General features: G+C 35.9%; 1 protein-coding gene across 1 annotated transcript; it reads right to left on the bottom strand.

Annotated features, from left to right (window-relative positions):
• Positions 1–2,290: 2,290 nt before the first annotated feature.
• LOC18431883 (ubiquitin carboxyl-terminal hydrolase) lies at positions 2,291–26,466 on the bottom strand. Its single transcript, XM_006841991.4, has 5 exons — positions 26,375–26,466; positions 25,138–25,387; positions 8,741–8,988; positions 8,275–8,650; positions 2,291–2,797 (listed from the first exon to the last, which is right to left on the bottom strand). The coding sequence occupies exons 2-4, from the start codon at positions 25,379–25,381 to the stop codon at positions 8,297–8,299; spliced, it is 846 nt and encodes a 281-aa protein (XP_006842054.2). The 5' UTR covers positions 25,382–25,387; positions 26,375–26,466; the 3' UTR covers positions 2,291–2,797; positions 8,275–8,296.
• Positions 26,467–26,755: the final 289 nt, after the last annotated feature.

Genomic DNA, 26,755 nt, shown 5'->3' with positions numbered 1-26,755 from the left:
CTTCTTTTTTTTTTCTTTTGTAATCAGCCTTGTTCTTTTCTACCAACATCTTTTGAAACTGTACATTTTACTCACTGTACACCATACTCAATTTGGGCATAGATATGGCGGCCCACATAACGGCTACTTTTCATTTGATTCACTTATTGTGGTACATTCCCATGTTGGGTTCATTTAGTGCAAGAGCCCAATTACATGTATGTATGTGCCCCATTTTAAATGGCTGAAGCGATGGAGTCATTTGTCAGTAAATAAAAATAATTTTTTGTCTTTTTGGGGCAATTTTTGGTTAGTTGGATCACAGGCCATGAATATAGGAGAGAAGTAAGGTGAGCTGTTTTTCACTTTCAAATGGGTGGTGGGGAAGAAGCGGTCCTATTGCTAAAATTTGGTCCCACCCAAATGCGAACTTATTCAACAACTTGACCATCCAAATGGCAATTGATGCCCCTACACTTGATATCCAAACATCACAACTTTGTCCTTCAAACCCCGAATGCAAGGTAAAAACACCACAGGCAATTCAACGCTAAGGGTGGCAATGGGCCGCGTGGCCCGGCCTGGCCTGGGCCATAAAAATGTGGCCCGAGGGCCATGCTAGGCCAGGGCCAGCCCAGTTTAACCTAGCCCAGCCCAGCCCTTATTTTTTGAGGTGTTTTTATTTTTGTTTCGCCCAGCTTGGCCTGGGGCTAGGCCCTCTTTGGCCCTATCCGGGCGCAGGCCAGTCTAAGCCGGGTCAGTTGCCAGCCCTAGGCAACACAAAGACTTCGTTAAGTTTTTGTTCGGTAGAGGGCCGAAATCCCCACTTGAATCTATCACCCTAAACACTCCACAGTAAATAATCAGATATAAAATAAAGGACTTCATTGAAGATTTTTACTTTCTATCATAAAACACTGTACAGGAGGGGGCATTCCGATTACCTGCCCATTCGTAGAAGTAACTAGCGAGACATTGGTCTGCTGACAACGATCAACACAATCTAAACAATATTGAATCCGCACTTCCCTAAGAAATTGGGCAGTGGTTAGCAGTGGAGATTAACAATGCCATATCTCAAGCTCGATTCCTATCCTTGAACTAGCCAAAAAGAAAAAACCACATTAAAAAAAACCCTTCCCAAATACTACAGCCTAAGGTTCCATTCCCCGCTTGCCAGTGAGCCCACTGTGCTTCGATGTAAATGGTTCAGTACAATAGAAAAGAGCTCCTGAGGCTTTCTGGTTTTTGTACGGTAAATTTGAATAGGACTGATCTTTTCAGTACCCACCCATTTGTTAGAAAACGCAACCGCATATTCTTAACCATGTGCTATATATAATGCATTTTAAGCTCTTCCCAAACACAGCATGAGCCTTGCCAAATCACAAGTATGGCCCTTTTTTTTTATTTTTTTAATAAATAGACCATCATTTTGTTTATAAGATTTTCTTTATAAAACTCAAATGACTTTGTTTTGTAAGATTGTGAACCAAAAGAAACTTGAAACTCTGTCTCAGTCATGTGATCGTCTTGGCCACTAACCAGCACCCCAATTACATTCATATTCCTTGAGGATCATAGAATCAAATGCTTCTATGTTGTTGACATTTGGTTTTTGTAGTTTAAATTGTTTTCCTTCTTCATCCAGGTATTGGTTTCTTAATGAGAATTACTTTATAAGAGTTGTTTCCTTACATGTGTCAATAAAATTGAATAACCGTCTCCAACTTGGGGCCCTCTTCTGTCTCAACATTGATGTGATGGGCTTCCATATTTCCCCATTTCATTTGATTTCCTCCTCTAGAGGACAAATAACTGACTTCCATAATTCACCTCCAATTCAGAAACAAGCGTTTTGCTCTGAAAACTTCAAAAGATAACGAAATTTTTCGGCAGATTGGACAGTAAACGTTACTAAGCATCTATGTTAGAAAGACAGATAATAAAATTGGCTTTATAAACATGACACATCCAAACACTAACTTTAAAATGAATAAGTGGGAGTAAGTGGGATTTTAGTGTTAAGACAGCTGTCGTGTCAGTTGACACAAAAAAAAAACCATTAATACGCATGCCCGTGCTATATGTAAGCACATATTCAAGCATGATGCAAAAGTTTGGAGTAAGAAAAATCTTTGTACATATGAACCTTAACGGGAAGGACCTGCATCGAGGGTAAAATGGCACATAGCTCAGGTGGTGAGACTGAAATCTCATATTTAGTATCTCACATTGGACGTGAATGAAAAGTGGAGGGCGCACAGAGAGAGAGAGAGAGAGAGAGAGAGAGAGAGATTCTCCCAAACCATTTGACAAGAATCAAGAACACCCCAAAAGCTATAAATATTCTCCATGAGCAAGAATCACCTGAACCATTCGATAAGAATCAAGAACACCCCAAAAGCTATAAACATATCTCCATTATGAACTAAATGCCACTACGTCATGTATTAGAAATAGGACTAATGTAAACCATGCTTCCACATATAACAGATATGTGCTTCCACATATAACAGATATGCCTGGATTCTGCCTCCTATAGATATGTCTACACGGAGCCTCATTTACCAGAAATAGCAACGAACACCAAACTCATTAGCGAATGTTAGCATGAGGCTTCTGTTCAATCGAAAGATATTCAGGTTCAAGTGTGCAGTGAACCCTTCCATGAAAGTCTTTGTATACAGGGACGACAAATTGTATCCTGCCGCTTCCTCCAAAGGGCAAATGCTAAAACCATTACTAGAGCTCTAACAATGAACTGTTTCTCTTCTACTGTGGAAGCTTTTTATTGTTTCCAAATCTTTTGCAACATCTGCACCGCAAAACCATATTTCATTACAATCCGTTTATTTTCATTTTGCCATTTTAGGATTCAAAATTGATCAACTATCATAAGTTACATTCAAAAAATTAATGTATAAGCTCCATGTGAATAGATCAGCATGCAGCATCAAGAAAGCAGGCATCAAGAAATTAATGTGGAGATTCAGCATGCAGCATCAAGAAAGCAGGCATCGAACAGCAACATCAGCTTTATTATTACATAGAAGTGAAACTGATTTGTAATAGAAATGCAAAGACTTGTAGCTCCTTTGCAAACACAGAAACTCCCTTCAACTGACAATCACAATCAAGGAATTCAAAATAAAGGAAATGAAATGCAGGTGACGTCAACAAAACACAGTATTTAAAGAAACAAAATGCATTTGAGATCTGCTTAATAGAAGCATTCACATGAGCCTCACATAAAGGATCTAAAGGACATTATGGCGTGTACTTTGTTGCACACAGTGTTTAAAAATCAGACCAGTGGGTCAAACCAGTCATCGACCAGTTCCGAGTCGGGTCAGCTGACTAGGCAATCTGACTAGGCCAACTAGCCCATTTTAAAAAAATATATATATATTTAATACAAATATTACTTGTCTTAAAATTTTAAACAAGGTTTAGAATACTCAAATCACTTTATAAACAATATATACATACATTAATACAAAAAAAAAAATTGGGGGAAATGTTCCATGTCCCAATTCCATGGGGAACTCAGACTGGTCCCCACTGGTCCCGAGCCAACCCAGGGGGTTCTGAGTCGGCTTGCTGAATTTTGGAACCCTGGTTGTATAAAGCAGAACTAATAATACTGCTGTAACGAACATGTAGCTCATCAAGCATTCTATTAGCACCTGGACAAATGAACCTTCCTTTTTTCTCCAGTGTACACAGAATCGTCGATTAGAAAGTTGCTCAATTTTCAATTGTACCAGAAAAGAGAGAGAAGATATCCAGATCTACACACCTTCAAAGTAAAAAACAAGTGCTCCTCATCAAGCACAGTAAGCAAACAAAGAGGCCAAAGAGCCAACAAGACAATATCCAGCGTTCTTTGTCCAGGGTAAGAGAAGTGAATATGCATTGCTGAAATAAGATGGGTCCTCCAAATAACATGGAATCACAGGGTTGGGAAGGGGAGGAGGCACTGGTGTCCCTACGCCTAAACAGGGAAAAACTGGGAGAAGACAGGAACTCGGTGCCAGAGAGAAATGGTGAAGGGGATGGAAGGAACTCTGAAAATAACTATTAAAGGGGCACAACAGTAAAATGATAGGGAAGTATTGAAGGAAAGGAAAGCAAGCCACAAGCAAAACTCGAGTAGAAGTGCTGTGTCTGGAATAAAAGAGAAGATGAAACTTTTTGTCGCATGGGAACAAAGTTGGCCAATGAGGTAACATCCACATTCTTCATGTACTTGTTGCTTGACACATGATACTTGGTTTAAGTAAAACAATACAGTAACTAAAATGAGGAAAAGATGATCTTATAGTATTGTTAGGGTTTCTAAAGTTAATCCTAGGAACCTAAAATTTTAAAAAGTTATCCTTAATAGTTCAACCTAGAACTTACTTCATCTATCTATGACTAATGATGGAGTATCAAAGATATGATGCGGGTAGCCTAAGGGCACAATTGTACTTGATAATACGAGATTTTATTTTTCGTTTGTTTTGGGAGATATATTATGATAGGAGCTCTAATCTTTTGATAGACTTTTAGAACGTATTAAGAGCATATTCACCGTAATTACCGAAGTAATGAGCATTCGAAGTTATATCAGCAGGTGGGCAACGGGTAGGGATGTTAAAAAGATGGAGAGAAGGGCCAAAGAAGAGCCCATGAGGGAAGTAATTTTGAAGGCAGTTCCAAGTGGTATAGAAGGAAATGGGAAAGAAAGAATTTTGATAGAAACAAATTAGTAGAAGAGCTCAATAGGGAGGGGCAATAAGGCAAAGAGATGAAAGGTATTGGATGAAAAGGGGTAGGTTGTATGGGTGACAATTGACAAGGCATTATTGGTATGAGGTAGAGGTGTAGGTGCTTGATATAGTAGAAGCAAGTACAGACATGAGGGTTATGATGCCAGATGTGTCTCAGAAATTCAATCTCTTGGAGAAGGTTGGAAGACTTCGCATTGGGGTATAATATATGAGAAAATGTGCAAAAAATTTTCTTTCAGGGATGTGTTTCTGTTTCACAGGTAAGACATAAAGGAGGTTTTAGAATATACAGACATACTCAATGAAGTGAATATTGATATTACACACACACACACACATGTTGGAATTTTGTGGCCATTCAAAGACCTTATGAGAGCATGTACTGAAAAACATATAGTGAAATGTTGGCTCCAATGGGAGTGTGGTCCACATTGGACTGTAAAGCATTTCTAATGCCTAGACACATCTGAGCATTGACTGGCTATGGTTCAATGTGATGTCCAAAACCTTGTAGTCTTGCGCATGTGTGAACACAATGATAACAGTTTTCGATGTAGAATTAACCCTTAGGGCGCGTTTGTTTTTCTGAAAAATATCTTATGGAAAGTTGAATGTTTTGTTCAAGAAGGCTTAAATAAGTTCTGAGTACTGTGTTTGATAATATATGCATATTAACCATATAAATATAAATATATAACATAATACAATATATAATATAATATATTTTATATATTTTATTAATGTACATTTGTATCATATATAACATAACATAACATTTAATATAATATAAGATATATTATATATGGGAGTGGATTCTGTACGCCCACTTGCTGACCGCTACAGTAAACGCCAATGGCCCAGATTGAATATGGGCCGATCTGACGATCATGGATGTCCGGTAGTGTTTGAATTTTAATTTTTTTTCTACAGATCTAAATTACTTGAAATTTTAGGCGTGTGTTCTTCTCATCAAGGCGCACCTAATAAAAATATATAAAAAAAAATGATTTGCGAAAACAAATTTACCAAAATACCCCGAAACGTTTCAGAGGTATTTTGGTCAATTTATTTCATGTAAAATAATTTTTTGATATTTTTCAAAGATTCGCCTATTTTTTAAGAACACACGCCTAAAATTTCAAATGATTTGGATTTGTAAAACAAAAATTAAAATTTAAATACTACCAGACATCCGTGATCGTCAGATCGGCCCAGATTCAATCTGGGCCGTGGGTGTTTACTGTAGCAGTACGCCCATGGGCATACATAATCTTTTTCCTTTATATGTTATATATAATATATAGTATAATATAAGATATTTGTATATTATGTATATAATATTTATATTATTATTTATTATATTATATTATATATAATATTTCTTTAATATAATAAACATATTATTTACATTATTATATATAGTATATATATTATATACATTATATATATTATCTATATTATATATATTATAATAATATAAATATTATATAATATAATAAATATATATATACATATATTACATACCATATTTATTTAATATAATAAATATATTATGTATCATATAATAATACAAATATTATATAATATAATAAGTATATATTATATATGTTATATATAATATATAGTGTAATATAAGATATCTATATATTATGTATATAATATTTATAGAATTATTTATTATATTATTTATAATATTTATTTAATATAATAATTATATTATTTATCATATAATAATATAAATATTATATATAATATTTAGTATAATATAAAATATTATATTAAATATTAATATATATTTAATATTAATATTTAATATAATGAATATATATAATATAATATAAATATATAATAATATTATATATTACATATAATTTATAATCAATATATACTATATAATATAAATTATATTAATAAAATAAATATAAAAATATAATATAATATGATATTATAAATTATAATATTATATTATATTATATTATGTTATAGTAATATTATATTATATTATATCATATTAATAATACTAATATTATGTATTTATATTATGTATAGTGAATAGTGATCAACAAAAAAGTTTTGAAAGATTAAGTTCCTACAACCCCTAAGAACTTAATCTTTCACTTTTTAACAACGGAATGGGAACTTTTGTTGAAAGATTAGTTTCTGAACTTTTCAAAGAAAGTCTGAAACAAACGCAAAACTTTTTGAAAATCTGAAAGAATACTTTCAGAAAAACAAACACGCTCTTAATGAGGTCAAAGTTGTGTGATGGATGGCCTGAGAGGACAAGGGCCTAAAATCTGGAAGAATACCATCACACGGCATGTACACTAAATAACCGTCCGAGAAGCGGCAGACGAGATGACTCCCTGCAACATTGGACTGTGTCGGAAGGACCCATGGATCATACTGCTAAAATGGGACATAAACTTGTCCTCAGCGAGGGACCTGTAATCGATGGTCTAGAATCGTATCTCCTGCACTTTATTGGCCGACTTTGACAGTCCAATCATGAACTCCTACGAGAGGTTGTGGGTCATAGGATCTGTTGGGTCAGTTTGAGAAGGTGCAGTGAGATACGATCTCTAAAGACGATGATGGATCTTTAGTATATTAGTCGTAATCCTAACTCTATAAATCAAATTCCTATCGAATCTACTTAAATATATTTAAATATTTTTTAATAAATTTTCAAATAATTAAAATGAATTTTTAGATCTCTCTAGGCATTTTATTTTATTAAAAAATAATTTTTAAATAAGAAAAAATCAATTTTTTGGATTTATTTTAATCAAAGAGAAAATAAATTATTTAGAGACTTAAAAAATTATTTTATTATCTAAAAATATTATTTTAATTATTGGGGGCCCATTGGGGTGCACTGTGCCCACCAATATATGGGGCATGGGGCCAACATGGCCTGCCCATGGGTGGTGTGCCCCACCTCCAAACTGTCCTATTTTGCTTTATGGCAACTAAGCCTTGGGTTGTTTTGAGTTCTTAGGGTTTTAAGAAGGAAATCAAACCCTAAGGGGTGGCACCAAGCCACATAGCCTAGCCCTAGGTCTTGACCTTATGCTCATCTGTTGAGCCTTGGTCAAGGGATATCTCATGTCACGCTCTCTGATGGTTTTTGCCTAGGCTTACCAAGTTGTGAGATGAGATCTTGAACTGAGATCCCGTGTGCTATTGGTGGAGGGGACCCGGTATACGAAGCCCTTGGAGGTAACTTGAGACAAGGTATAAGTTGGTTTATGCACTCTTAATTCTATTACATCTTCCATTTCCAAATCTATGTTTTTGTTTTAATGGCAAGCAATTGAGAGTTCTTGGCAATCTTATTTGATTTAAATTGTATTTGGACACTTATAAGTGACTTGATTAGCAATACAATAAGAAAAAAAATAGGAAAAATTTTAATTGGTATTGATTTACCCGGTCACATAGTCCACTTTTCAACACACACGCACTCACAGAGAGAGAGAGAGAGAGAGAGAGAGAGAGAGAGAGAGGGGATCACCGCTTGACATTGAGAGGTTCCTCTAGTAGAAACGATTTCCAGAATCATACATCCGCCCTCCAGGATATGGACCTCTTGCATCAGATCCTTGACTCCTAGAATGTGGATGAGAAGCATTTCCATAGAATTGCATCCTTTCTCTGTAGGAGTCATACCCTCCACCAGAAAAGCCTTGATGCCCCTCACCACCATAGCCACGAGGTTCAACAGCACCTGCATTGTTCTGGTGACTATACTGGCTCATTGCAGCAGCATGCTGATATTGTTGGTGTCGCATCTGTGATTCTCGACGGAGAAACTCCTCCCGAACGTTGCTGTGCAGTGCACGAAGTGCAACCAACTTATCCTGATGCTGATCATTTATTTCCCTAAGCCTCTGCAAGCAAATGATTCCATTTCAAAATACATGTCTAAGAAACACGTCGCTCTCCAGCAAAATAAAAAAAATCAATCGAAGAACTGAAACCTCTCGATGCCTAGCATTTTCTTCATTTTCCACATCATGCTGTTCCTTCGTTAATTTAGTGATTTCGTCCATAAATTTCTGTTCCAAAGATTCTAAAGTCTCAGGGAGAGGTGATTCCTCGTAGCCCACTTGCATATCAGATTCATGGGCTGAAGATTTTGGATCTTTGTTGGCTGCTTTATCCATTCCTAGTTTTGAATCAGACTTCGGCCCATGAAAGTAAGGGTTCCCAGCCTCAGTACCTTGTCCTGCAAAAGGACCAGACTTCTGGTTAACTTCATTGTAAGAAAGAAAGCCGCAGTCTAGTCGATAATCACAGAGAATAGCTGAACTGCATTGAACACACTACATTTAATACATAGAAAAATATCATGAAATTGCATGTTCCAGGAGAGACAGGGAAAGACCAAATAATGAACTACCAAATTAACCTTAAAAGATAGTTGGACAAGCACATACTGATAAAGCCAACTGAGGTTTACAAGGAAACCCTGCAGCACCTAGAGCACTTATGTGGAACCTTGTTTATAAAGTAGAGACTAAACTTTCATGATAGTGAGTTGGGGCATTTTCTTGTATGAACATAAATTGCATGTTCCCGGAGAGACAGGGAAAGGCCAAATAATGAGCTACCAAATTAACTTTGAAAGATGTAGGACAAGTACATACTGATAAGCCAACTGAGGATGGACATATAAAAGGTTTACAAGGAAACCCCACAGCACCTAGAGCATTTATGTGGAACCTTGTTTATCAAGTAGAGACTACGTAACTTTCATGATGCAGTGAGTTGGGGCATTTGCTTGTATGAAAATATTATGTACCAGCTACTAATTACAAACACATCCAAATATTGTCAATTATGTATCCAAAATCACAACAGATCAATATATTTTACAGTATAAGCCATTCTTTCTTAAAAACAAGTGTTTTCTCATTCTTCAGGAAAGTAGTAACTGTATTTTGTCAATAATTCTCAAGCAGGATGCATTATCCTTTTCAGTTATAAAACAACAAAAAAAACTATGTCCCAAACACGAGGGATTTATTTCTTCTCACTTGAGCAACTGACAGAGAATGCAAATTGCCAAGTCTATCAGTCACCTGTCTTGAAGTCCTTGCGACATAAAGAAACCCGTAAGATGACACTTGAAACCAGTGTTAACAAATCACCAGCCAAACTCAGAGCCACCAGAATCAGCTTGGGATTGGATGGGAACCACTCCGAGTCCCCCCTGGAATTACCCAATTATTATATAAAAAAATAATAATCTTTTTCATGAAACCCCCAATCGCCATTCTCAATCTTTCTCCCTCATTTCTTCACAAAAAATCATGACACTCGATTTTAATTTTCAAGCCCTCTTTCCTATCATTTTAGTTTTTGAGGCCTCTTTCCTATCCACCCAACCATTGTTTTTATCAAAAACCAAAATAGAAGAAAAGGAGAGTCCAAAGTTTGGGAGATTTTTTTCGAAACCGAAATTGAAAATCGTCAATTTCATCCTTATTGTTTCACCAAATTATATTAAATTTGTCCCAAAATATTCCCATCACATTGATCTACAAAAGCCCTTAAAATTTTTCATATCACAACCAAAAATCTCTAAGACCAATTTTGGCCTTTAGTTTCACCATTTTCTTCGACACTCCTCTGTTTTTTTTTTTCCTTGAAAGAAGACAATTTTTATCTTTCTTGCAGTTACTCAATAAGATCTAAATCATTTTGTTCGATCTATAGCTGCATAGATGAAGTCAAAAGATGAAATTTTGTTTCCTTTTTTTTTTTCCATTTTGAGCTTAATTTTTTATTGTCTCTCATTTCTCATTTTTAAGAGTTTTTTCTTATTTATTTTATTTTTTTCCATTCTCTTCATCCCCCAAAATTTTTCTGTTTTCTCTACTCTAACTCAGAACCAGTTGATGGCCAGTTCGACCCACCGGTCTGATTTTTCAAACACTACTTGGAACCTCCCCTCAAGTGAATATATTTATGATTTTGTAATTCTGCATTTAATAAACTCCAGCAACCCAAACCATCACAAAGTGAAACCACAAATAGGGCCCTATAGGCTACTCCCAGATAGCATAGTCTATCAAAATGCCCTGAGAAATATGCACTAGAAAGACCAACTGTCCCACACAATATGGGACTGAGAGAAGCATTACAACAAAACTAACCCCTTGTTTGGCTCCAAAATCTACATTTTTTTTCAAATTTCTGATGGCCATTCGTTGGGTTTTCACAAACTGCATTTAAATCATGATTTAGGTAGTTTGGCTCCCACTAAAATCCCATTTTCCCAAATGCATTAAAGCCTCTGATAATGGCTTGAAAGAGAAGAAATGGAGCTGCTCCCCCTCCAAGGAGAAACCTTTTCAGGCAATAACCAGACCTCAAAACCCATTATATTCCAATGCAGGACAAAACGTTTTCTCCATCCAGTACGCATCTCATGGTGAAACGTTAGTGGCTCTTATTGTCAATAACCACCATGAAATCTTACACTTTCTGCAAAACTTTGCCCTGTAAATCAAATTGAGGAGGCCTTCAAGGTTTTAGAGGAGAAAACAGTGGATGGTGCAATCTTACACTTTGAAAATTCCATCAAAGGTTGGATCGAGCATAACTTTGATATTTTCCTAAGGAATACTGAGAATCCAATTTTTCTGGTAAATCACTGCCTCTTAGCCATTAATGGTTGCGAGAGGACACTAGTATCAAAATGACAATAATCCATCCTGAAGCTATAAGCCATTGCAAAACCAGGCTTGCAAGTTGAAACCCTAGGGCTAGTGATCGAAGATGTCTGGTCTCAGCTGAAGTGGCCAAGATCTTATCAACAAATTGCATTGCTGATAAGGGTAGTGCTACGATCCCAGATCGCCACTGAATAATTTCGCCTCCAAATTCTTGAACAAAGCCTTGGGACTGTTGAAATTGTATCAGTTAAGGACATAAATGTAATATCTAATTCAATAGGGGCTGTGTGAGTTATTAACTTATACAAGGGTATTTTTTGTAATTTTTCCTCATCGATAATATAAATATGTGACAAATCCTAAAGAGAGGTCACATCACTTGTTTCCTCTTTTCAAATTCTCATGGACTCCTCTCTTCTCTTCTCTCCCTATCTCTCACGCACCTCTCTCCTTCCTTCATCTTATTCTTCTTCCTCTTCACATCTTCAATCTCCTAATACTTGATTATTATAGATCTAGATTATATCTTTCAACTTGGTATCAAAGGGTCAAATCTGAAGAAATGAGAGTCAAGTGGTGAAACTCTGCCAATGTAACGGCCAAACAATGAAAGAATGCTAAGAAAGAAGAAACCCTAACATAACTCATTTTTGAAGATCATGGTGACAATATTCTTATATACAATGTTTTAAAAGAAAGTGTGTTTTCCAGGGTTTATTTTTTAGTTGACCTGGTTTTTTGGGAAAGATGCCAATTTTTTTAATGGCGTGTCCCCAAAATTCGTGATCCATTGATGACTGATCCAATGATTAACTCATAGTTGGTGGAGGCGGGAGCGGGATCAGTTCAAGGAAAGCCGAATTGCCATAGGGTAGAAGCTCCTTGGTATTATGATCGATGTCCGTACATTCAACAAGTTAAGGAGCTAGATCCTAGGATACCTGGGAGAGAGATGCCATGTCACTGGGATCGAGGTTTTGACTTGGAGGGGTATAAGCTCCACTATACATAAACCTACATCAACTAATAGTATGTGATAAAATTAGGATTGAGCCAATGCCCGCTCAATCCATTATCACACATCTTAGCTTATTATCAATAATACTAATAGACTCAAAGTTAATGCAATAACACTATTATTAATATCATAAATTGGCTCACTATGATATTTAACTATAGTTTTTTAATACCATAATTTAGTATATCACGATGTGATATGCGCCACAGTTTAACACAGTTTAAAGAAATAAATCTATAATAACAAGGAGAGGAGCAATAGTTTAATTAATAGTATAATTCCTCTCCTTGGAGGGATCCTACAAGCATGTATACTGACGTCCCATTTGTTATTTCGAGAGACTAAGTATGTCTTCCATCTGGAGGCACGAGAGGAACTCGCTTTCTTTGAAGTGTTTAACGCCCCCAACTCGGCTAGAAAACCGATATGCAAACAGTACCAGCATGAACATTCCCAGGATACAGCTAGATCAAAAAGAAATTCTTGAATCTCTGAGTTGAACGTTCAAAGACTCGCTCAAAATCACAATACTACTGATCTTGCTCCCTAACCAGTAAAATACGGTCACCTCTCTCTTAATTTTATCAAAGCTATTCTCTCTGGATTTTCTCAGGAAAAGCTCTCTTACTTACTCTCTTCTCTGTTTAATTTTAAAAGCATCTTCTTCTAATCTCAACTTTCGTACTTCACCTCTTCTCATTTATATGAAAGAGAGAATAAAATATTCAATAAAATCTTAAAAGAGATGAGGTGGTAAAAGAGAGAGTTAACATGTGAAGGACGTAAAAGAAGAAGTAGCCTAAGGCCACATCAATAGAACGTGGCATTAAACCAAACAAGGATGAAAGGGTGTGGGGCCCACAATATGAAGAAGAGATAAGAATGTAATGGAAAGTGATGATGGTCCACAAAGACCACTAAATTAAAGTGGACCTCCACACAAAAAGAATAAATAAATGTTTTGAAACTAAAAAACTTAAATTATCAATTAATTTAACACCATCTTATAGGGAGCGTGATCCCTATTTCTCTAAACCCAGCTTCCTCTAAGATCCCATGGAAAAACCGCGGGATCGAGTTCCTGAGGTGGGACCATGGCCAAGGTTCTCGCAACACTAGATCAACTAGGTTGCACAATTCGTTCCTTCCTATGAGAAATCTGAAATAGATTAATTAAGTTTTAGTTTTTGGGGGTTTGATAACAGCTGATTAATGTGCATCGAGTAGTTCTACAACCACGTTACATTTGAAACTTGCAATCACAATTTTACAGTCAACACGCCAATGGCTTATTTAGTGCTTTCAATGTTTGCAAAGAGTGCTTAGGGAGAACTCAGAGGGTATGTCTAGATTTCAGTAACACTTGAATACGTCTTTTGCTTTCAAAAAATAAAAATGTCACAACAAAACATCAAATATAGAGTACTCTGGACTTCAAATCACTACGGTTCAATTTGATGGCACAAACTCCCTAGAATGGGCCCAAGTGAGTAAGGATTTTTTTCTCCTTTTTTTTTTGTTTTTTTTTTTTTTGTGGGGGGGGGGGGATATCGGTTAACTTTTAAATCAGTAAAGTTATTCCTTGGAGGTCGAAAAAAGTTGGTTCTATTGATGGTGGTACAGTAAAAACCTGACGTAAAAAGGTCATCTTATGCTGATTGGGAAGCCCATGAGATGATTATTATGAATTGGATTTTAAGCTCCATGAAACCAAACTTGAGTAGAATATTTATGATGCAGGGAGAAAATAATACCAAGAATGATAAAAATAAAAATAAAAAGGTTTGAGAGATTTTATCCTCTCTTTGGGTCTGCAAGAGAATCCACTCTAAAGAATGGACCTTTCTCCTTTAAATACAACTGAAATAATAAAAAATAAAATAAATAATAAAAAAACACATTTTCTCTCTCCTACGATTTTCTCCCTATCTCTTTAGCTACTATTCCTATTTCTTCTCTGCCATACATTTCCCATCTATCTTCTTTTTCTTTTCCATCATGTAGACCTCTCTCTCTCTCTTTAACTTCCACAAGAAACTCCATAATTTCAGGAAGCGCCGCCCATCTCAACCCCCACAAAATAGAAACTACATCCTCATAAAAATCTATCCTAACCAACTCCCATAGAGAATTTACTATTCTACCCTTTCAATCTCTGCAATTAAAGAAGACAATAATAACCCTAAAGAAAACTAAAATCTCAAATAACACCTTTTTTAAAATTAAAAAGAATATAGAATGAAAAATTAAACCTCCCTAATTTTTTATTTGGATCATTCTCCCGGGGTTGGGAGAAGCTCGACCTTGAGCTTACATCATTTAGAAGCCAATCAAATAATTGGTGATGTAGTCCTACCATGCGCCTCGGTACTCTTTCTTCAATAAACCAATTCATCAAATACTTTGTGCTCATCTTGAAGTAGAATACAGGGATCTCGAGCTCAACCGTGATTTCTTTCTCAAGTTCCTCGTAAAACTTGAGAAGATCGAGCTGAATACCAAAATCATGTGGATACTCCTCAGATCATGGTTCTTGCATCACAATGTGATTGTCACCCCTAATTATTCGTGGGCCTCAATTCATCTCGACAACAAAATCTGGTGTCTGATCTTCATGGTTGCGAGTACCCTCTTCTCAAATAATAGCATTCTTCAATTGTTGCACCGGCTATTTAATTTCACTTATGTCTCTTCGGATACCCTCCATAGCTGTGTCCATGCTCTCCTTAATTTGTTGACCCAAAAATTCCATGATTTGGGCAATATAACCTCGAGTGTAAGAGCAGGTTTCGGCGGCATTGTGATTGATGGATCTTACTTGCTCTGATACCAACTAATGCAAGGAGAAACTAATAACCAGAATAATAAAAATAAAAATAGAAAGGGTTGAGAGATTATACCCTCTCTGGGTCTGCAAGGGAGTCCACCCCAAAGATCTTTTAACAAGACTCAAATTCTTTACTCAATTCCAATCTTTCATGTTTACTAGTGTTTTAAAATGCAGCTGCATCACTGTAGATGCGGCTGGGCAGCGCATCGAAAATCCTTGCATATGCGATTTGGAGAGATGTGCCCGCATATGCGTCACATCTCTTGCCATCAGAGCCACATCCCGCATCTCACCGCATCAGGTAGCATAATCTTCCGCCATTTTGTTTTCTAAATTGTAACCCTTGGGCAGGTAATAATGTCAGTTTGAACTTCGAAAATGGGGGGAAAAGGTTTGGGGAAGCATTAAAGACCCCAAACAACATTTTTCAGCCACATCCGTGACTTTTATTGGATCAATTGAATCAAAAAAAAAAAAAAAAAATTGGGTAGAAATTTTATTTGTTGAAGTTCTTCGATTTGTGCATTTATTGATGCTTGGTTGTTAATTTGTATCTTTTGGGTGGTGTTGATTTGGGGAAAGGGTTTGGGGAGGTATTAAACTCCCCAAACAAAATGATGATTGTATTGACTCTTCTTGAGCTTGACTTTAAAACTCTTTAATCTTCATGGACTTTTAGTTTGTAGTATTTTGTAACTTTAAAGATTGTGGTTGCAGATTTGTGATTATAGTTGTTAATTGTTGAATGTTTTATGAAGCTAATTTCAAGTTTCTAGTTTCTATCAGGGAATGATAGATACAGAATCTCCGACAACTAATACTTTTGGAGTTAATGAATAAACTAAATACCTACTATCACATATATCACCTCCATATATTTTTTCCTATGCATTAACCTATGTTTTTAGATTTTTTTAAAAAAAATTATATTTATTGACCACATCGCTGCATTGGCCCCCCCACCGCTTTCAACCGCATCTCGCATTTTAAAACGTTGTTGTTTACAAAGAAGGGACCTTATCCCTTTAAATACAAATTAAATAAAAATTAATAATAACAATAATAAAACACATTTATCTCTCTCGTATGATTTTCTCCCTCTCTCTACCTACTTTTCCTATTTCTTCTCTCCCATGCAATTCCCCTCCATCTTCTTTTTATTTCCATCATGTGAACCTATCTCTCTTTCTCTCTATCTCTAACTTCCACGTGAAACCCCATAATTTTAGGAGGCCCCCACCCATCTCAACCCCCACAAAAATAAAAACTATATCCTCATAAAAATCTATCATAACCAATTCCCATAGAGAATTTACTATTCTACCCTTTAAATCTCTACAACTAAAGAAGACAATAACAACCCTAAATAAAACTAAAATCTCAAATAACACCTTTTTCTAAAATTAAAAAAAATATAAAATAAACAATTAAACAACCCCGATTTTTTATTTGCATCAATTTATGAATTGTAATACTTCAAAGGAGTTATGAGATGCCATGGTTGAGGCCAACTCACAAAAGAAGAACATAGCAAAATCTATGAGTTGGAGCAGTAAATCAGCAATTTCAAGCAAAACGTTTTATCATTTGGTGACTACTATGTTGCTCTACAGGGTTTATGGGATGTGTTAAATCATTATCAGCCCATAAACTGCTCTTATTGTGCCAAAGAGCATAGGAAAAAGATGAAACAAAAGAAGATATTTGATTTTTTAGGTAGTCTTAATCCCAAATATAAGAATATCATATCAAATATTTTGGATGGTGAAACCTTACTATCACTGTGAACTATATTTTCCCTCTCCAATGTGAAGAAACTCGCTGAAAAGTCATGGTTGTGTCAATTAGTGAACCTGAAAGATCAGCCCTAACTTCCAATTATTTTAATAATCATGGTGGTGGCCGTAGTGGTGGTCGGGGAGGGGGGCATAGTGGTAGTAGTAGGAGCCTCACACTTATGAGAAGGATAAGCTGAAATGTACCCATTGTGGAAAATTTCGAACACACTAAGGAAATGTGTAGGGATCTCATGCAATGCCCTTAAGTGCAATAAAATTCAAACTTATGCATTTATGATTAATACGGAAAATAGTCACAACAACAAGATGGTCTATGTCATCTACTTCGTGACTATGCTTCTTTATATGAGGATGAATTGGTGATCATTTCCGAATGAGAGAAGCAATGCTTCAGTCATGACGAGCCCTCTTCTTCATCGAAGTCACATTTCACCCAATCCAAAATATTTGTATCTGCACAACATGTTTCCATGACTCCTCAAGCTCCTTGGATAATTGATTCAGGAGCCAATGAACATATAACTAGTATGCCCAATCACTTTTCTACTTATGCTACCTATTCAAACCAAGGTCTATCAAGATTGTTGATGGAACCCCTATACCTATTAAAGAAAAAGGGATTGTTTCAGTAACTTCCTCCATAGATTGTTTTTGTCCACTTTGCATATTCCCAAGTTATCAATAATCTTCTATCTATTAGTAATCTTACAACTTTGAAATGTTGTGTAATCTTTCCCCCATCTTATTATTTCTTTCAAGACTTGGTGACGAGGAGGGCATTTAGGCGTGGTCGTGAAGATGGAGAGTTTGTACCTTCTGAAGACACCAAAACAGGCTCGTATAGAAACTCAAAACACTGCCTGTACTTAATTGCTAATAAAGAGATTCATGGAAAGTTTGGTAAATTTTACATTGGCTGCCTACCTAACACAACCCACCTCCTTTACCCGGGCTTGGGACGGTTAAGGGAAAGTTTAAAGTCCTTACCCTTCTTAATTGCTAATAAAAAATGGGTATATTTGTGGCGTCTTGGTCATGCTCCTCTATCTATTTCGCATTATTTGTTTCCTAAAACTTTTCTTTGTTGTATCAAGTTTAATTACAATGTGAGATTTGTCAGTTATCAAAATATTGAAGAACTTCCTTTCCTATCAGTAATAATAGAAGGAGTGATACTCCTCTATCATACATTTTGATGTGTGGGGACCCTCCCCTCCCCAGCTGTACCACTTTTTGGTATTCGCTTTTTTGTTACTATTTTGGATGATAGCACCATATTGGCTTCACTTTATTTAATGAAACATAAGGATGAAGTTGCAATTTTTTTTTTTCAAGTTCATCATAAAATGGTCAAATCACAGTATAAAGCAAGTGTAAGGTACTTCGTTCTGATAATGGAGGTGAATAGGTCTCTAAGGATTTAAGGGATTATCTTAAGGATTAAGGTATAGAGTTGCAGACAATATATTCTTATACTCCTCGGTAAAATGGAGTTGCTGAGAGAAAAAATCGACACTTGTTGGAAGTTAATCGTTCTCCCTTGTTTCGAAAAAAAGTCCTAAAAACCTTATGGTCAGAAGTTTCTCTTACTGCGGCATTCTTGATAAATCAAATGCCATCAAAGGTTCTTCAAGGCAAGTCTCCTATCCAAACACTTCTTCTCAATTCTCCTTTGTTTTCTATACCTCCCAAATTTATTGGTAGTTTGTTTGCCCATAGTTGTTGGAACGCGCCTGGGAACCCGAATCGTTTTAGGAATTGGAATCGCGGAATCGCAGCCAGCTAAAAGATTACTATTTTTGGAATCAACGTCCATACAATGGGAATCACGGGGAGAGAGCTTTCTATTTTTTAAGAATCGAGAATTGACCAAAATAGAATCGAGATTCCATCACATATGGAATCAAGATTCTGACCTCCTTGGAATTGAGATCCCTAGTTCCTTAGATTTGAAGTCGATATATAGATTATTGAACTTAAGGTCAAGTAGTCCACTAGGGAAATTATCTACAAAAGATACAATGTTATCCATATATTTCTAAATTGTGATCTTGACTTCATTATTATACAGATAAAATAAGATTTTCAATGCCATGGTATCTATTGTATGGGTTGTGGTTACCAATTATACTTCAAAGAAAAGGCAGTCCATCCTAGCACAATTAGAAATGTGATTCGAGCCAATCCTAGCACAATTAGAAATGTGATTCGAGCCAATCCTAGCACAATTAGAAGCATTCAAATGGAGTGGAAATTTCTAGTCCAATTACCTTTAAAAAGTGATAACTATTCAGGAGATTGGACCTTCTGTACTTCAAATTTTTTATTATTTCATTTATTTTATTTTATTATTATTATTTTGCTTGGATTCACATTATGCCATTGTGATAAGGGAGAAATTCAGTCAAGACATCATGCACACACATGGATGCATTATTGCATGAATTAAAAAACATGTGGGTAAAGAGAGATTTTGACATCAAACAAGTGTCTTGGAGATCGAAGCAAAATTCCATGTTGATTGAATCGTAGTTCCCTGCTCCTACAAACCAAGGTATTTTACACCTATTGAAGCCAAACCTAAATTTCCTTAAATGTATTCATTCTGATATCTATCCTTTCTTATCTCACCACTCATCAGACAACATCTCCATATTCACTTATTTTTGTAAGATGATGAAATTCATAATGCACTACCCTCATTTTTTCTAGAGAACCGAAAAACATCATTCATAATGATTTTTTGAATTTTAAAGACCAGATCTGACCGATCCGTCAATCTAGAACGGTTTTTTGAATGGGCGATCTGGGTCACCAATCCAATTTTTAAACATCAGTTGTTGCAATCAGGAACAAGACTAGGTGTGGGAACAAGATCAGATGGAGGGGATTGTGAAATGCTCAAAGATCTCCATGGTTTGGAGTGTCGTCTGTGCAATATATATGTTAGCGATCTAGATCCCCAAATGTTAAGGATCAAGATCCCAACCTTTGGGGTTCTTGCTCATAACCTTAAAGAGTGAGTGTAGTCCAAGACTATATATATTCTTTAAGGTAGGGATTTTTTTTTATATCAAGCTTAATCTTGATTTCTCCTTCAGACTCACAAGGATGGATTTTAAGTACTACATCACGCATGTCTTCTTCTTCATAATTGACTTTCAAAATTTCTTGCATTTTTCGGTTATTGACATCGTCGTTTGCATTGAGATCTACCTCTTCATGTTCTTGTTCCTCTTCTTGTAATCTACTAAGTCAATCTTGTAGATATTGTTGTATTACTTTGTGAAGATCTTCCATGTATTTCTCAAATTGTTGATCCAATTGCTCAAATACTTGATCAAATCGATCCAAACGCTCCATATGGTGTATGGATCTATGATCATAAGGCTCTGAGACCAACTTGATGTAGGAAGAAAATATAATAAACAGAAAAATAAATAAAAAATAAAATAAGAGACTTGAGAGATTATACCCTCTCAAGGTCTACAAGGGAGTCCACCCTAAAGATCTTTTCACAAGATCAAAGCACTTTCTTTATTCTCCATTCACTATCTCTTAAACAACAAGTCTAAAATATCCTAACCAACCCAACCATGCAAATCCGTATCCATATCCATCTTAAAAAGAAAAAGAAAAAACTTCTAATTCTACCCCTTAAATCTCTACAGCTAAAAACGACAATAATAACCCTATAGAAAACTAAAAATCCAAATAACATATTTTCTATATCCTAGAAAAATATAAAAATACAAAAATTACAAAAAGAAAATTATTTGCATCATGCATGCCCCTCGAGAACCTCATTTACATGTTGTCTACGACACCCAAAAGTATCACAAGTCACCTCTTGGGAGAGGTTTGTTGTATACTAATCATGGTCATATGGGTGTTGCAATCTAAAGTGGGTGGAAACTATATTGGCTGATCCGAAAGTTAAAGTTCAATTACCTATGGCCCTTTATTTTGATAACAAAGCAGCCATCCACATTGCTAAAACCCCTGTATTTAATGAGAGAACAAAGCATATTGAGGTAGACTACCATTTCATAAGGGAAAAAGTTGTAACCAGAATTATTTGTACCCGTCATGAGAATTTCAGAGATCAACTAGCGATACCTTCACCAAAGCAGTTGCCTATAATAAACTACAAGATATAGTGGTCACATTGGGCATGATTGATATCTAAGCTTCAGCACGTGGGAAGTGTTCGGAGTATTGCAATGTCAGGGACATAAATGGAATATTTGATTCAATGAGGTTATGTGTGAGTTATTAACTTATACAATGGTTTTTTAAAAAAAAAAATTTGCTATTCAGCAATAGTATAAATGCATGACTAATCCCAAAGAGAGGTCACAACACTTGTTTCCCCTTCTTTCTTTTCCACGCACTCCTCTCTCCTCTCCCTCTATGATGCCCCTCTCTCCTTCATTCTTCATCTCTTACTTCTTCCTCTTCACATCTTCTTGCTAATACTTGCTTATTAGAATAGATCTAGATTATATCTTTGAACTCGATCAGACCAGGAACTTTAATAAGTTCATTCATCTGGACCTGATTCTGTGACTTTTCAATCTTCGTGGTTTGACTGCTAGGGACTCGAACCCTCCAATTCAGATGGATTGTATCAGAAAAGGAAAAAGGTAGTGATAAATTTGAGTCCCGGTGAGTGATTAGTCTTTTGGAGAAGAAAAAGAGAGAGCCTAACCTCCTTTTCTTTATTTGTGGTTTGGCTTTGTATTTACAAGTGACCTTTACATTGTATGGGCATTCACACATGCCACATAATTGACTGTTTAGTTTTTAGTTTTACAAAAAGACCAATCACCCAAATGCCCCCAAACCATGGTTTGAGGAGGCATCAAGACATTTCCTAAAATCCTGAATTATAACTAATTTATGTCAAAATTTAAGCACAAGCAGCAAAGAAAGCATAATCACCATCACAACAGTGTTCACAATGAGAATCAAAGTTGATGAATAAAAGCTGAATGAAATTGCATGCAGTTTTAAAGTGATGCAAATCAAAGCATCCCATAATGTTAACGCATGTAACGGCAGTTTGAAGTCAGTCTGACTCTGCAGCTCCCACTCATACATAATGTATTACAACCTGCACAGAATACACATTGCGCACTATATGTCATGTCATTGGTATAGAATCTTTAGACACCTAGGTTCAAGGGACAGTTTTATAACAAACATCCAGAAAATGCTCCTTACAACAAGGCATCCTTATATGCATGTGGGATCACTCCCACAATTTAAAGTTCATCATACATGTGCATGAGATGTGAGATTCACTTTCGCATTTTAGTTGCAAATGCACACCACTTGAAAGTACTGGTCTTTAAAGAAATACACTCTATCTTTTAAAAGATATATACTGGGGACTTCCAGAACTCCAATACCTCTTTTAATAAGATCATTATCACTGTCTTGGACTCTTGGCTAGATGTTCCATTAAAGGGACTTCTAGGGTATAAACTATGAATAATGTTTGAAATAGAGAATCGGCGACCAAGATCGACCATCTACCAAATCCAGTTCAACTTTAGGTACAAATGCACACCACTTAGAAGTACTGGTCTTTAAGGAAATACACTCATCTTTTCAAAGATATATACTGGGGATTTGTAGACCTCCAATACCTCTTTTAATAAGATCACTATCACTGTCTTGGGCTCTTCGCTAGATGTTCCATTAAAGGGCCTTCTAGGGTAGAATAAACTAACCAGAATAATGTTTAGAAAAAAGGATCGGCGACCTAGATTGGCCATCTACTAATCCCAATCAGCTGATCGGTCAGATCTGGCCTTAAAAGAATATCAAAAAATACTACATTTTCTTTAAAATTTATTTTTTAGGTTTCCATAACAAATAGTGTTGTTGCATTATGATTTTCATTATTTTACTGAAATTACATAAAATATTGAGAATTATCCATTACATTCATTTTATAGTCAAAATGAAATTCATAATACAACTCATTGCAATAAAATGGATCTTTTTTATTTTTGTATTTTTATAATCCCCAAGGCTACTTGTGCTTGTAAAGACAAGGAGGCTTGCCTAATCATTTCTTATTTTTTCTCTTTTCCTGAAAATTAATTCATTGAATTAGTTATTGATTTACATTCCTATTTTTATTAATGTTTTATCTCTCTAGAGGTGTCTTATTTAATTTATCTCTAGGATTGGGGCCCAAATCAAGTGCATAATTGAGAGAGAGGGGCAGAGAGAGAGAGAGAGAGGAAAAATCCAATCCAAGAGAGAGAGAGAGAGAGAGAGAACTTGATAGTGATAAGTGAAAGAGATAGAGAATGAGAGGGATAGACGGTTACATAAGAGAGTGAAAATGCAATAAAATATATGAGAGGAGATTAAATAAGTAAAATAGTTCAGTGAGAAATGACACTTGTTCAGAGATTGCTCTCTCTAGAATAAACTCAATGACACTTACTCGGCTAGTTCTTGATATATTACAGGAATCGGATTTGGCCAAACGATTCCCAATTCGGATCCGCCGATTCCTATCTGGATCGGCATTTTTTAAACATTGACTCTGAAGAAAGGAAAAAAGGCATAGATATGAGGAGCAATAAGCATGCTTCACCAGCACCAGTAAAATCTCCAAAGAGGCAAAGTGCATGTGCTTGGTTACAAAACTGATTGTTATGCAAGTGCAAACAGTGTCACTAGGTTGGAAAACATTAAGAGTATCTTAGTAAGTAGATTTACATGTCACTTTACGCTTGGATCAATATAAAACTTCCTAACCAGGTTCAAACTTTGTTTGACCCTATTACAATCTGCAAACAACAGGTTCCCTCCCAAGTAGAAGGTAACAAGAACAGCATACAAATCTCTAAGGGAACCCACAGTATCCAGCCATTTCGCCAATCAATACATGTATATATGCATTTGTGTTTCTGTGTAGGCGTATGTGTATCCTTGCCTCCAGAAACAAAAGAAGATATTTACTGAATTTGTAAAGCCAAGAAAGTTGAACAGATGCCACTTTGCAAATAGCGACATCATCATACACTGTATAAGGTCTAAATTCCATAGACATCTTTGCATGGTCAGGAGAAACCAAAGAAGAAAAGCATGGGATAAGCAACCAGTAAAGTATGGAGTGGACTAGTTCATGCAAGTTACATTTTGACGGTTGAAACTTAGAAAATGATTCAAAGTACGAAATGTACAGAAATGTGTACCTATTGAGAATTTCTTTTATTTTTCTAGGGGTGTGAGCTGTGGCTTCCACAATTGTAGCACTTCGTGTGGAAAGTGTGACATTGTTTTGGAAGCTGCTGTATCTAGCAGCTTCCAAAAGAATGCCATTTGACGTTATTTATGGAAGCCACTGCTGCGTGGAAATAAGTAACTTCTATTGATAATCAATCCAAGAGAATGTATCACTAAAAAGGGAAAAGAAAATCAAGAGAATCAGCATCTTTATTGGGGTCTGCCTCCTTTACCAAAAGGAAACAGTGAAGTGCTAGGCAACAGGGCACGCTACTGGCAAACAAAAAAAAGGCTACACCACGTTCAGCCTCTTGGTTTAGTGGTAAAGTGTCAGGGGCTAAGAGCCATCCAATTTTACCTTACCCGCTCAGGAAAAACCAAGAAAGAGACAATCAAAAATTAAAAAATCGTTCTGTTTTCAAACATAGTAATAAAACAAAAACAAAAATCCTGAAAGTAGGTGAATTCTAATTGAACCAACATTATGGCACCTTCAGCTTTACGTGTCATTGGATAACACAATACAAATAACAAGTCGTGACAATCTACCAAAAAATGGTTTTCTGCATGGAAAAAGGAGGGGATCGACAGAAGCCAAGCTCAAAGATCATTGATGCACCTAAGTAGTACAAGAATTAATCCCATTAGCAACACACATACACCTGCACGAACTAACAAAACCCCCACCCCCCCCCCCCCCCCCCCGTTTTCATACTCAAACAACATATACACTTCTAAAGTTAACAAAAATGTTCTAGGACGAGAAATAGGGTAGGAGACATCAAGTACTCACCATCTTTGAACATTTGAGATGCCAATGAACCTTGTCCTTTCAAGTCATCACCATCCCACTGCCACTGTGCTTCAGCCTTTAATGACATAAATTTCTGTTCTTCATCCAAGGGTGGTGCATCCGACCTGCCAGGATAAGCATTCATAGCACTACTATGATGCATTCTCTGAGCAGACATGTGCTGCATTTGAGCAGCAACCATTGGATTGACAGCAGAACCTGCATATTGATTTTGTCTTCTCATTTTTCCCTGCATTCACCAAACTTTGCGCCTATCAAGGAAAAAATAATACTAGTAAAAGCAGAAAGAGAAGTTCCCATAATCCTTGACAAAAACTACGGCATACTACGAAATCCATAGTACTAATATTTAGGAAACATCAAATAAGAATCCATATTAATGATGATGATGATGATTACTAATGAGCAATGCATAAGATTCAGGGGGTGTGTCTTTCTTCGTTTATTTATTTTCCATATAGTTAACAAAACATGCCCTGATACAAGGTATACATCAAAGTCCACACAGGGCTCAAACAAGAGACAAAAGGAAATAGAGTTAAGATTCAAAATAGAGTTAAGATTCAAATTAAACTTAAAACACCCACAAGAAAAGTTCCTTCCATTTCATAGTTCTCGGGTCACATAATAGTTCCTTCCATTTCATAGTTCCGGAGCCAAGCACTTCAGAACAGATGAAAAAAGAAAAGGAAAAGGGGAAAATAAAAACAAAAAAAAAAAAACTAAATAACTATACGAATTCTATTCCATTAACAATACATATAACCAGAACCACATGAATTGTTACAAAGCGACTTCAACCCCATCTACAACTAGTAAAGAAATAAAAAACTTTCAACTATTGTGCAGCAATTACGACTCAGCCTCCAATCTGACATGAAGGTAAAAACCAAGTAACCAACGCAACAAAATAAGAAGAGCATATTAAAAATAAAATAACAAATTAAAAAACCGAACAAATGCAAGTGGCCCCTTACAAATTTTGGCAGCCAGAAACTTATCTAGGAATAGAAACGGAAATCAAAGTATTTGATTGAGAGTCAATAACAAAGTGGGAAAGAATTCTGATTTGCCCTAGAATTAGAACCAAAATTCGACTGCATTTCCACTAGCACAAATAAAAAAATTCGTCGAAAAAGAGAGTATGTGGTTTAATTAAAAATAATAACCATATTAAAAAACAAAGAGATGGATAGAGAGAAGGTGGATTAATTACCTCAATAATGAACAAGAAGAATGAAGAGGAAATGGAGGAGGCACTCAAATCCAACGCAAATGGAAGAACCAGAGAGCTCCTAACGTGCTGCCGAAATGCTTGCTGGGTGGTTTTCGTTTCGGCGCCGAAGTTTGTTTTTTATTGTGCAACAGCAGCACTTCACATATACAGAGAGGTCCGCGATGTGGGATTTGATGAGGGTGGTATCGGTTTCTCTAGTTGTTAATCTAATGGATGGGGATTCTTTGGGTCAGCTGGCTCACTCTATTTTCGTGCAGTCTCTTTCCAAAATCAATAAACTTAAAGGTATGATTTGTATAAGACGTTTCACCTTAAACAAGGAAGGGAAGCTTTAATTTTGGGCTAATTACAAATAAAAAA

This window comes from Amborella trichopoda, chromosome 5, assembly GCF_054954075.1.
Source record: "Amborella trichopoda isolate Santa Cruz 75 chromosome 5, AtrichopodaSantaCruz75HAP2 v2.0, whole genome shotgun sequence".
NCBI classification, from domain to species: Eukaryota; Viridiplantae; Streptophyta; class Magnoliopsida; order Amborellales; family Amborellaceae; genus Amborella; species Amborella trichopoda.
The sequence above is the reverse complement of the archived record's forward strand: the minus strand, read 5'-3'. Positions and strand labels throughout refer to the sequence as shown.

What these genes read in the sequence shown, in the direction of transcription:
- LOC18431883 (XM_006841991.4), bottom strand. Translation starts at nt 25,381, where the DNA reads ATGAGAAGACAAAATCAATATGCAGGTTCTGCTGTCAATCCAATGGTT. An exon ending in ATCTCAAATGTTCAAAGATG is followed by an intron (nt 8,989 to 25,137) that starts GTGAGTACTTGA and finishes GTCCTTTTGCAG; the next exon opens with GACAAGGTACTGAGGCTGGG. An exon ending in AAAATGCTAGGCATCGAGAG is followed by an intron (nt 8,651 to 8,740) that starts GTTTCAGTTCTT and finishes ATTTGCTTGCAG; the next exon opens with AGGCTTAGGGAAATAAATGA.